The following is a 13,447-nucleotide window of genomic DNA, read 5'->3' on the forward strand; positions in this document are numbered from 1 at the left end:
ATTTCTTTTTCTTAACCAATGGATGTGAGTTGGCATATGGCTAGACATTGAATAAAAACAAATCGAGGTCTATCTGTTTACATAAATATTTATTTACCTTATCTTAACTCTCTATTATTTTTGCTATTTTTAATTATTATAATAATAATAAATTTATTTGTTAATTAATTACTAATTTTCTGACAAAATTAAAAATATCCACCGGTTATTGTTCTTCTTTAATGTCGAAGAAACAAAAGCAAAAAATAAAATAAAAATTAGCGTGGGGGAAAAATTAAATCCTCTCCTTTCCCCCCTCGCTTTCACAAATCATTCCTCAATTTTTCAGATCATCATCAACATTTCAAATGATGACCTAATTATGTTTGTTTAGCTTCCTCAACCTCATTGAATTGATTTTCACCACTTCAATCTCTTCTTCTTCTTCTTCTTGTTTGTCTGGTTTGGTCTTTTTCTTTTCAAATAGATCGGGAAGCAGGGAAGGTAAGAGGTTTTGTGTGATTAAGGGAGGAAGAAGAACAAATGGTTTGATCATTTTGATTGGGGAAGATTATTAATCTGGTTTTAAGAAATTTGATTTTGATTGGAGGTAGAAAATTTTGATTGAGAGAAAAAAATGGGGGTAATTTCACGACGGGTTTTGCCGGCTTGTGGTAGTTTGTGTTTTTTTTGCCCTTCATTACGACCTAGATCCAGGCAACCTGTTAAACGTTATAAGAAAATTCTCTCTGATATCTTCCCTCGCTCTCAGGTGACTTCTCTCTCTACCCATCTCTCTCTCTCTCTCTCTCTCTCTCTCTCTCTCTCTCTCTCTCTCTCTCTCTCTATCTATCTATTATGGATTATGGTTTCTTATTACAATTTGCTTAATTTTTATGATAGAATGCTGAACCAAATGATAGGAAAATCGGCAAGCTTTGTGAATATGCTTCTAAGAATCCGTTACGAATACCGAAGGTAAATGTTTTTACTAATTGAGGGGAGGCCTCTAAATTTCAACTTTTGGGTTGTTTTATTATGAATTTTTCTGTTTTTTTTTGTTTAAAATGATACAAGCAAGTTCTAAATTGATGTTAAGATAATCTCAACTATTTCATTACCCCCCCTAGAATGGTATAAAAATTATATTTATTAAAATTAAATTTACCAAATTATTGAAAAATTGGAGGGTTATGATCATTTATTGCTCATATTTGAAATCCTGGATTTCCACGTGGTGCATCGGAAACGATTTTTAGCTTTTAGATTTAGATAGCATTCTCTGGTTGCTCAAGAGATTCAGCGGGACTGCAGTATTTCTTATGTTTAGTAGAGAGGAAGAATGGTGATTAAACTACCCCCTAGAGAGGAAATTGCGGGCTTATTTACCCTGTCGGAAAATTAGGAGCTCTGGTGACGGATTGTGATACCCATATCAGTGAGGGTACGTAGAACTTTGGGAACTTGGTTTCGAGGACAATTAGTGTTTTGGAGGTCTGGGAAGTGGGGTCCAAATTCAAATGGAGTCAATATATAGGTGGACGAAGATATTCGTAGATGGACCTTTAAGGGAAAAAAAGATATTCGTAGATGAATCCTGGATTGCAATATAAAACTTGTTATGAGTGATGGTCACTGATTCAGTGTAGAGTGTGAATCTGATTACGTGATCAATTTCTCTCTTAGAAAGTGAGCTTCATCATTTGAGAAGCCTACCTTCGGAAAATGCCGACCATTGATACCTTAATCAGGAGGGGACAAGTCCATGTTAATAAATGTATTTTGTGTAAATGCATAACAGAGATAACTAAGCGCTTTTTCGTGCATTGCCATCTAGTTTGGAAGCTTAGAAGTTTTACATCCATGCCCTTCGGAATCTGTTGAAGCATATCAGGGACAATCTAACTCCTTATCACCCTTCAGGACCAATTAAGATTATCAACGAAAGGTTCCGAGCTTTGGAAGGCTATCACAAATGGGGTGATGTGGATAGTGTCGAAGCTAGAAAAGAAGAAATATTCAGAGGGAAGGTGGATTTCTATTTGCTGAACATGGACTTTCATGGTACACTATTTTCTAGATTTAGGGGATGGACCAAATAGTTATTGTATTGGGACTTTGCGTACAATGTGGATACCTTGTTGGCAATAGCTTAGCTTGTAGATCGCAAATTTGACTTTTGGGTTGGTTGTTGTAAAGATGCAAAATTTGTTTGTTTTCTTTTTGCATGTTCGTTCTTCGCTTGAAAAGGTCTAGCTAGGCCTAAGTTAGGACAGAATATTAATCCCCTGTGATTCTGATGGTTCTCTTCACAGATTACTGAGTACCTTGAGCAAAGATGCTACAAAGATCTACGTCATGGGAAGTTCGGCTCAGTCAAGGTTGTTTTGTGCATCTATAGGAAGCTGCTATGCTCATGTAAGGATCAAATGTAAGTTTAGTGTGTTCTTATCATAGGTTACCCTTTTTTCACATTTCGTTTATTTTTACTTTCTATTATGATTTGCTTGGCCGTAGAGCATCGGATAAATTTTACTGCTCTGTCTTCTGCATCTTCTAAGGGGGGTAACTTTCTTGGGCAATCAGATCAATAACCTCATTTCTTGGTTTTCTGGACTGATCAGTCCATGCATAAGATGCACATTGTCTGCAAAGTGCAAACCCTTGTGTTATTTGTGCTTCACCTAGTGAACTCTTTTAAGTACATGCCACAGTCCGCATATTGTTTCACGAGCACCTGTTTTTGTTCTTGTTCAAATTAACGCGGGTGCAATCTCAGTCGTCTCCTAGACAGACGACTTGACTCTTATATTTGTCGTTAATTTTGTCTTGGATGGTGAGATGTTGCGATTTATTCTTTAGGATTGTTTTTTTCTCTTACATTAAAGAGAAACGTGTGGCTGAAATGAGGAGGTTCACGGGATCCCTGCTATGGGCGTAGTTCTGAAACATGTGGCCTTTTTTCATTTTTCCATCTTTTCTTGCTTATTTTATGGTCTTCCTTGCTTATACTTTGCAGCATAGATTTTCTTTTGCCTTTTTGGCTGTTTCTAATTAAACAACTCGTTATGAGAAAAAAGGTGCCTGAGAGAGTAATACATAATACCATTATTTGCACCTTCTTTAGGATATAATTTTTAACGAAGCTTCTCAATTTTTCAGGCCACTCTTTGCTAGTAGCTTACTGACAATTATCCGAACGCTTCTAGAACAAACACGAGAGGATCAGATGCGCATTCTAGGTTGCCACACTCTTGTCGACTTCATTAATTGCCAGGTACATTATTTTACAAAAGATAGTTGACTTGCATAGTAGATGATTTTAAGTCGTGAATGATTGATTCAGTTTTTAGAGGTGGGTTTGTTTGAGTGAAAGCATACTAAATCTGTAGAAATAATTTTTAGATCTTAACTGTTACAATTATCTTTAATTTAAATACTAACATTAGCTATTTTCATGTGCTGTCAAAGTAGACAGATGGCACACATATGTTCAATCTAGAAGGCCTTATTCCAAAACTTTGTCAACTGGCTCAAGAAGTTGGAGAAGATGAAAGAGCTCTCACCTTACGCTCATCTGGACTTCAGGCTCTTGCATTCATGGTAACCTCTTCTACTGTCCCAGATTCTTATATTTGTGTACTACTTACCTGATTTCAGTACTTAAAATTTCAAATTTATCTTGTCATTAGAGGAATGCGGATCATCACAATACATTTCGTACAGATTTCTGGCTTGACATTGCCAACCCACTAGTTCCATTGCAATGTTATAAAACATGTTGGTTTATAGAGACACCGAAAGACTAAATTAACAGAACTAGTAACACTGTAGTTATTTGAAAACATGCCAAGATGCTTGAGAAGACTGGCATCCGTGCTTATTTGCAATTTCTGACAATCCTTGACATGGTTTTTAGAGCCCAGCAGAGCACCATTGAAGGGTGTGGGAATGCGTTCTTTGTTGCAGATCACTTTCACATAAAGATACCCCAATCCTGTCAAAATTTGATCTAGACAATATTAGATTGACATAAAACTCCTGGTTTTGACAGGGTTAGAAATTGTAGACTGATCTAGTTTTCTTTGATGATGATGATGATATGGGTACATCATCGCCACTAGAAATCAGTAATTGGATAATTCCATGTTTAGTCGTATTTAACATCGTTAAGTGGACTGTGGACATACTTCGTGGTCATAGATCTGTATTATTTCGTTACATATTAAGATCAAGAACTGTATATGTGGTGAACTATTTCTTCTGAATGCAAATGCCCAAGCGAAATTGGTAGTCAATGTAATCTCTGTATTTGGTTATCCTTTTTCATCTTGAAATTTTCCTGTTTCATCTTGAAATGGTTACTTTGTTTGTACTCAAAGAAATTGTCTATATGATAATCCAAGTGAATTATTATACTAATCTCCATGTTTATCCTCCAACATCTATTAACTTATTTCCTTTCTCTCCGAGCTTATTCACGTTTTTGTTTTAATTATCTGATGACTTATTTTAAGACTTTTGATGCTAATGTTAGAAAGAGATGCAAGTCTTATTTCCTGATAGTCTTCCTTTCTAATTGATCTCCTATGCTTTTTGTATTTTGCCCAGGTTTGGTTCATGGGCGAGCATTCCCACATCTCGATTGATTTTGACACCGTAAGTTCTTTTCTTAAGTGATTGGTGATAGACATCCATAACAAGTACACTACGTGTTATTCACCATCTTCAGTCTGTTTTCCAATAATTTGTTTCTCTAGATAGTTAGTCGACAACCTAAACCTTAATTCTTTTGGTAATTGAACTTGTACTCTTAAATCAATGCTTCCTGCTCCACTCTTGAAACAGATTATATCAGCTACCTTGGAAAATTATGTAAATCCCCAAACAAACTCAGATAAATACAACGGCACACAGCCCCATGATACGTGTCAAGAAGCTACCAATTCGAAACCTGTAGTCGATCCGACAATGTGAGTTTTTCTTTATCTCAATTGCATTGCTTTGTATGAATATCTGTACCAATTAAATCTTAAACAGTCCATGCTACTTTTAATCTGTACAGGGATGCTTCCAGGAGCCCTACATATTGGTCCAGGGTTTGTTTGCACAATATGGCTGGATTATCCAAGGAGGCAACTACGGTGCGGCGTGTACTTGAACCTCTCTTTCGTTATTTTGATGCTAGAAATGACTGGTCTCCTGAGTACGATCTTGCCTCTTCTATTTTATCAGATATGCACTCAGTAATGGAGAAATCAGGTAACGTTTTTAATCTCAAACTTATAAATGGTATGAATTAGTATAGTATTGAAACGGAGTGTTTTTTTCGATTTGGCCTTCACTTATACACTTTACCTTCATGTCAGGGCAAAACACCAATGTGTTACTATCTGTCTTGGTGAAGCACTTGGATCATAAAAATGTTGCCAAAAATACAAGAATGCAGGTTGATATCATAAACATTACGACACAATTAGCACAACAAACAAAGCTGCGTCCGACAGTTGCAACCATTGGTGCAGTTACTGACTTGATGAAACACTTGCGCAAATGCATTCAGTTTTCTGCTGAAGCATCCAACCCTGAGAATGAGGCAAATAAGTGGAACAAAGCCCTTCATTCTTCACTGGAAGAGTGCATCAGAGTATTTGCTGACAAGGTATTTCATTGATTTTCTTTTGACTTCTGTTTTCTTACATTGCTATTTGTCATCCAGTTTCTGACTTGGTAACCATTTTATATATGAAATTCATGTAAAATACCAATCTTTCACTTGAGAACTATTATTAAATATCTGCAGTAGTGTATTAGATGGTCTAATACTCCATTCTTGTACTATGGTGTACCCTGCCATTTCCTGGATACTAAAAAATATTTCTTCTGAATATGACTACACTAAAGATTGTAAAGGATCTGGTAACTCATGTGTAGCCATAAATAGTTACCTGAAAAGCGATACGCTCCGGTACGGGTACGGGGTACGGATACAGGGAAAGCTAGTTAGACGTTTCCGATTCACTAGGGGTATAATTATTCGAAAATTATATATATATATATATATATGACGTAAAGCTTAAATTTTTAATCATAAATTATTCGTTTCAGAAGTCAAACCGATGAAATTTAGATCTCAATCTCTAATAACTCAAATCAAATAACTAAATCATCTTTCATTAACAATCTATACTATCATGTTTTCATCTTCTCTTTTGTCTTGCAAATGGGTACGCTCGATTTAGCGATCTGATTCGGGTACCCACCCTAAAAGGGTACGATCGAACCAGATCGGAGTTCGCTCTCCAGATGACCGAATCTAGTAACTTTGCCATATTGTAGGAATTCCATTTCTTTATAAAACCAGGAAGCTTAGTGTTGCTCTTTCAACATAAAGTTTGTAATAATATACAATTCTTCAGTCATACCAATATTGTTGGTGTTATTTGAACCATTGCATGTAAATTAACAGGTTGGGGACATCGGACCTGTTCTTGATACGATGGCTGTATTTATGGAGAACATCCCTACTACTAATGTAATTGGTGCCAGAAGTACAATCTCAGCTGTTTATCGTACTGCCCAAATAGTTTCTTCTGTCCCGAATTTGTCATATGAGAAGAAGGCAAGTATTCTAACTTTGTGTGTTTTCCATCATTTTGATGGTTGCTTCTGTACTGACAAGGAAGAAATGTTTAAGACTTCAATCATGAACTTATTCTCGGCAATTGCATTGCCATGTTCAGGCCTTCCCGGAACCGCTATTTCAACAGTTGCTCTCAGCAATGGTGCACCCAGACCATGAAACGCGAGTTGTAGCCCACCGCATCTTTAATGTTGTTCTCATTCCTTCACTTGCTTGTCCATGGTCGCGGTCATGTGGAAAATCACCAGAAAAGGTATGCCTTCTGGTGAACGCTTAGTAACTTCACTTTCTTTTTATTGTGAAAGGGGGAATCCTTGAAACTTACTACCTTAGATTTTCCTTGGTATGTATACCTATTTCAGGATATGAGTTCTCTCCGGTTGAGTAGCCACCAAGTCAATCTTCTGCTTTCATCAATTTGGGTCCAGGCAACATCAACAGAGAACTTTCCAGAAAATTTTGAGGCGATGGCACACGCTTATAATCTTGCTTTACTCTTCTCTCGGTGGAAGGTGAGTTCCTTGCTTGCCTTCGTCCAATGTATTGAATCTCTAAATCTCGCTAAGGTGCCATCAAATACTGTTAAAGTAAAGTAAATAATAGAAAAGGTTGGTGACGGTTAGGTAGTAAATAAAAATCAAAACCAATTCTGGTAGTACACTGGGGTATATTGTACTCAAGTGGTCACCATTAGATAGTAACAATGTAACTGGTTATTTACATTTTTAGCTTCTTTTCATTTACCTAGGAGTTGTGGTTGGGATCACGGATAAAAGCTTGTGAATCATTCACTTAATTGGAGAAAGTGGTGAATTATATTCTAAACCTTGACACGAAGTCTTAATTTCCCCACGAAGTGTTACTCTAACTGTCAATGGACTACACACACATTAGATGAAAATTCAGAAGTACTAATTGGACATTATCAACTCTACTAGAAAAGAACTAAGGTGGTGCTTGTATGGGGTTATCCTTATAAACACAAAACTCCATATGCGTGTGATCTGCTCACTGCAAGGAACTAAAATGGGCTGTAGTGTTATTAGTCATGCATACTTCTCATAAAGAAGTTAAGTTAACTAAGATGCTTGTTTGTTTAGATTTAAGGTCTCCGCCAGTGCATGAGATGAGGCACAAACCGAGAGGTTTCCCACGTGGTAACCATGCTCTTATAGAGCATTCACTACCTGGCGGATAACATGATATAATGAGTTCATGAGGGCCTTATTTTCATGGTACTTCTATTCTAAAGTGATATTGTACGAGGATTTTACTGTAGATTTTTCCAAGAAACTTCCTCCAGAAAGATTGGGTCTTTGGGAGAGTAAAGTATTCACAAATTTACCAATTTTACTACTTCAACATTAATCTAGGTCTTGCTTCTGATTAAACACTACCAATATTCGTGATAGCTCTTACCAGAGAGATTCTTGTTTGCATTTCTCATATGTTCACAATATATTACTCAATAAGGTTAGGCTTACCATATATTAGTTCTTGATGGATATTCCTGTGATTCATTGATGGCAGAATTCAAGCAATTTGGCTCTAGTTCGGTGCTTCCAGCTGGCTTTCTCATTAAGAAGCATTTCTATTGAACAAGAAGGTAGGAATGTCTTAACTGTCCTGTACTTGAACCAATTTCTCCAAACAACATAATAATGTGAGAATTGTGACAGGGAATGATCTAAATTTACACTTGCATGGTTGTAAAACCAGCTGCTGAAGTTAAGTCTTGTAAGATGAGAAAATTTATAAAAAACTATTGATGTGATCACGATATGGGGTGCATGGACGATGAACCCCAGAGTTAACGCTTGCTGTTTCTTTCTCTAAATATCTTCTGATAGGTGTCTGTTTCATACATATTGAAGGGTTTTTGCAGCCATCCCGTAGAAGATCTCTGTTTACCTTGGCCTCGTCCATGCTTATATTTTTAGCGAAGGCAAGCAACCTGCAAGAGATGATTCCTCTTGTCAAAGAAACGCTGACAGATAGAACGGTGAATAATCAGTACCCTTTACCAGATAACCAAATTTAAGAGAAGACTTTGTCTGTAAATATTTATATTAGTTTACTGCTTGGATTAGTGAAACGAATGTCTTGTGACAGGTTGATCCTTTTCTTGAGCTGGAAGATGACATTAGGCTTCAAGCTGTTCGTACAGAGTCAGATGATCAGGAGATAGTTTATGGATCACAACAAGATGAAGATGCTGCTTTAGAGTCCCTCTCAGAAATAGAAACAAATGTTGCACAACTAAAACAAACTTTAGTATCCTTGTTCGTAAAGAAGTTTTGCGATTTGTCTGAGGTAACACTTGCCAACTTTCTAAATCGTTCTCTCAGATAATTAAGGGTTTCTGCATATTTCTCTTCTTCAATCAAAAGTATTGTCACAAGTTCAGATAAATAAATTTTGTTTAGATAGGATCCACCCTTTAGGCTGAAAAATGTTTTTGGTGTATTATTGGTTTTCTCTTAACGTTCATTGGTGTAATGAATATGGAGATCTTCATGTATGGAATATACAAGGTTCTTGGAGTGAAGTAATAAGTTCACTAATTGATGAAATATGGTGCCACTAGAAATGCTTCACAATAAAACATGGTAAATATCTGCTCAGACTAAAAATCATAACGTACGTGATGAAATCTATTACAGGATGAGTTGTTGGACATAAAGAAGCAGATTGTACAGGGATTTTCACCAGATGATGAATATCCATTGGGAACTACACTGCATATGGAGACACCAGGATCTTCTCCACTTGCTCAGACGGAGTTTCAAGGTTTTGATGAGGTTACTTCAATCTTCATTTATCTCTCTTTCACTATGCTACTGCTGAAATGTATCAAATATTTGATTTTTACAAAGAGAATTGAACGATTATGATTTAATTTGCAAAAATATTTGGACTAAAATGGTTCAGGAGACTCAACTGAACTAAAAACTAATTATCATATGTTTTTCTCGCAGGTCATGCCAGCTGCCTTGACAGATGAAGAAGCATTTCCAGAAGAAACTGGAAGTCAAACGGATCATAAGACATCAATATCTATCGACTCATTGGATGTTCTCAACGTTAACCAGCTTTTGGATTCGGTATAGCTAATTTGGGCTTTACCTATTCCAAACGAATTTTTAGATCAGCTAAATGTTAGGTCATTTAAAAACAAATGTTGTTTAAAATTTAAATACGCGACCATTTATAAACACACTAGTGTTATTATTTATATGCATCAACACAAGCTTTATGGATAGCTTTTATTTAGCAAAAGTACAATCCTACTATGCCTCAAAAATGGTTGCACAAAGAAATTTTCACTAAAAGGATTCAAGGGTAATTTATACTGAAAGATTCAGCCATGCTTGCATAATTCTTTAGGTCATCATCTCACTAGACGTATTTATTGCTAGGACCTAGAGACAGGACTTATGTAGTTATGTTAACAGACTTTTTTTTACATTCTCTTGTTTACATTGATAATGATAAACTCAAATGTCCTTCACAGGTCTTGGAAACAGCCCGGCAAGTTGCAAGCTTTCCTGTGACAACTACTCCAATACCCTACGATCAAATGAAGAATCAATGTGAAGCCCTTGTTATGGGTAAACATCAGAAGATGTCCGTCCTTTTGAGCTTCAAGAATCAGGAATCCAAGGGGATAGAAAACAAAGTGAATGATAATGACGTCCTGAACATGGTAAGATCTTTAGCAAAGTTGTTTTGTTAATATGGTATTTTACTTTTTTATGCAAAATATTGGAAGCAAATACCTTCTGAGTTTATCATGCTATTGCTCTGTTTAGTATAACTCCATAGATCTTAGTAAAAGGTGGGCACACGGCGCACTCAAGTTAATGCTGGATTTGAAGCTACTCTGGTTTATAAGTTTCTTTACGACGGGCTAGTGTTTTGCTTAAATGACCTCTATCGGCCTTTTGATGTTATACTTATCCTCTTACCAGCCATATAGTCCTTGGGCTAGGCACCATCTAGACCCAGTAGCCTAGTTGCACATGGTACACGATTTTCCCTTGGCTTCTCCACCCGACCAATCTAGGCGCCAAATCCACCTAAAGGCTCTCAACAAAACTTGTTAGTACAAATGTTATGTCATAACCCGCGGGCCTGGAAGGTCTTTTGAAGCAATATGGGATTAAATTATTCGCACACGAAACTTCTGTTTCACATTACCTTCAGATGAAGTTTATGAAACAAGTAAGGTCGGCACAAAATGTTCATACAGTTGTTGTTGACCCCACATATATCTCGCGATGCAGCCATATCATTGTCAATCTAGATATTCCAGATATTGGATCACTCATAAATTTCGAAACCCTGTAACTATACCTTTGCGAGTGAGTATGTATTATCACACATATTGAACGAAATTTGGATTACCGAATACTTGATAAGGAAATGTTGCACGCTGTGAAAGTATATTTGTTTGGTTACTCATTCTTTTTTCCTTTTGAAATGTTTAAAACAAACCAAATTAAGATTTGTTTTTTGTTAATGCTGTTGTTGATCTGTTTTTGTTCCAGGCAAACGAGACAGCAGATGTCGAGCAAATTCAAGGCCAGGATCAGCAGCGGCAGCAGCAGGAGCAACAAGAGCTTATATTACATTCTGCTGAAAAAGAACAACAGTCTTCTTTCAGGCTACCACCTTCAAGCCCTTACGACAAGTTCATGAAAGCTGCCAAATGCTAAAGAGATTATTATTACCACTACTACCATTTCGATCATCAGGTTCTTAACTATTGTCTAATAAGTATTACGAAACACAGTCAATTGTTTTATTCTTTACTTTGTAGGTGCTTGAATATAGCCTGCCTTCAATTATATCCATAAGAATCATTTATAGACTCGATCCTCTCTGATCTCTCTCTCTCTTTCTCTTTCATTTTTTAGTAAGATCTTGAAGATTCACCCATTGTCACCATCAAGTAATTGATCTCATTAGAAACAAGCTTGTATAGATTATTATCATAAAAAGATTGGGTTATAATATGGTGACAACATTCATCTCTTATTAAAAGGAAAACTCGAGTCAATGCTGATGAAAGAGATTGTTTTAATTTTAGTGGCTTCTTATTCACATGGGTATCAAAGATACCAAATTTGTATGAAATTTGAGAGAGCTTTATTTTAATCTTAATTTGGTACTCAGACTGTCTACTCAATTTTGTTAAGTTATGATTTACGTGGGGATCAAATCCATTTTTTTTTTTATTATGATTCCTAGTACTCCTCTAGTGATGTTATAGAGATCATTCGACATTGGTACTCAATTACTATGAACTTCAAACTCAAATGATATAAGAATGAAAATGGAGAAAACATTACTATCTATTTTATCCAGACACACGAAAATGCTGTGTAGATCGAAAAGAAACCGATTGGACCAACATACTAAAATTTCTTCACAAATTTAAAACAGATATATTTTTTAAAATATAACTTCATTATCATACCATACTAAACTAACCACAACAAACTAACTACCATTCTAAGCTATTCTAAGGATCTTGAATCGGTTCTTCCTTAGGAGTAAGAGGATCTGGAATCGGTTCTTACTTAGGAGTAAGAGGATCTTGAATAAGTATTACAAAACTATTGTCTAATAAGTATTACAAAACACAGTCAATTGTTATCCATAAGAATCATTCATAGACTTTGATCCTCTCTTTAATTTTTTAATAAGATCTTGAAGATTCGCCCATTGTCTCCATCGATTAATTGATCTCATTAAAAACAAATTTGTGTAAAGTATCATAAAAAAAGATTGGGTTATAAATATAGTGACAACATTCATCTCTTATTAAAAGGAAAACTGGAGTCAATGCTGATGAAAGAGATTGTTTTTATAAGAGAGTTAGTGTCTGAGTCATCTAACTCGACTAAGATGAATAAGCAACTGACTCAAGTAGTTAGTATTGGTTAATTAGTAGTTAGAGAAGTTAGTTTAGTAGTTAGTTAAAAGAGTAGTTAGAGAATTCTGTTATGATTAACAAACATAACAACCATTAACAAGAGTTAGTTATGTTTGTTAATCACTCTCTCTCTCTCTATAACTAACTATTTGTTTCTCTTTCTAGATGATATAAATAAGATCATCATCATTGTAATTTCTTAATTGAGAAAAATTAATAAGGTGATAAAGTTCTATCAAGGTCTAAACCTAAGTTTTCATAGTATCAGAGCTAGGCCCGCACGTGATAGGTTTAAAAGCGACACGTGCTCCACGTCACCCGTAAAGAAAAAAAACACACGTGTTAGGCACAAAGAACGCCACACGTGAGGAGGCGTGTGAGAATAGTCCCACATGGGAGAATGGGTAACTAGCAATCAAGAATATAAAGTATAGGTCCTCTCCACTCATTGTCAATTGGTTTTGAGTTGGATGGCCACAAACTTAACATGGTATCAGATTTCTAACACAATGAACCACTCATCTAATTCCGCTGCTTACTCTTCTTCCTCAAATTAATCGTTCTCCAATATTACTAATTTCGTTTCTGATAAACTAGATGGCTCTAATTATCTAGTTTGGAAGGATCAAGTCGAAACAATTCTATATGGAGCTGATATGATCGATTATGTTGATGGATCCATTGAAGAACCAACAATGAAGATCATTGAAGATGATAGAGAGATTCTGTATCCTGATTATAAGAAATGGAAAAAGCAAGATAGCTTTGTCAAATCATGCCTAAAAGCTACGTTTTCACACGAAATCAAATCAGATGTTCTAGGTCTTAAATCAACCTATGAAATCTGGACTTATCTTGATCTAATATACACATAGGAGTTTGAA

The 13,447-nt window shown here is 35.9% G+C and overlaps 2 protein-coding genes across 2 annotated transcripts in view; both read left to right on the forward strand.

The window, feature by feature from the left end:
* The window catches only part of GLYR1 (glyoxylate reductase 1), a 32,697-nt gene that overhangs the window by 4,959 nt on the left and 14,291 nt on the right, over nucleotides 1-13,447 (forward strand). The window lies entirely within an intron of this gene.
* LOC147550844 (ARM repeat superfamily protein) lies at nucleotides 126-11,708 on the forward strand. The gene is made up of 19 exons (XM_086665761.1): nucleotides 126-751; nucleotides 883-957; nucleotides 2,295-2,410; nucleotides 3,142-3,256; nucleotides 3,454-3,582; nucleotides 4,591-4,638; nucleotides 4,828-4,952; nucleotides 5,045-5,241; nucleotides 5,349-5,641; nucleotides 6,449-6,601; nucleotides 6,723-6,875; nucleotides 6,985-7,134; nucleotides 8,153-8,228; nucleotides 8,497-8,624; nucleotides 8,735-8,935; nucleotides 9,286-9,423; nucleotides 9,601-9,726; nucleotides 10,137-10,328; nucleotides 11,173-11,708. The coding sequence occupies exons 1-19, from the start codon at nucleotides 617-619 to the stop codon at nucleotides 11,338-11,340; spliced, it is 2,718 nt and encodes a 905-aa protein (XP_086521887.1). The 5' UTR covers nucleotides 126-616; the 3' UTR covers nucleotides 11,341-11,708.

Source organism: Eschscholzia californica, unplaced genomic scaffold (genome assembly GCF_041429995.1).
Source record: "Eschscholzia californica isolate CP2 unplaced genomic scaffold, dmEscCali1.0.p SCAF_3, whole genome shotgun sequence".
NCBI lineage: Eukaryota > Viridiplantae > Streptophyta > Magnoliopsida > Ranunculales > Papaveraceae > Eschscholzia > Eschscholzia californica.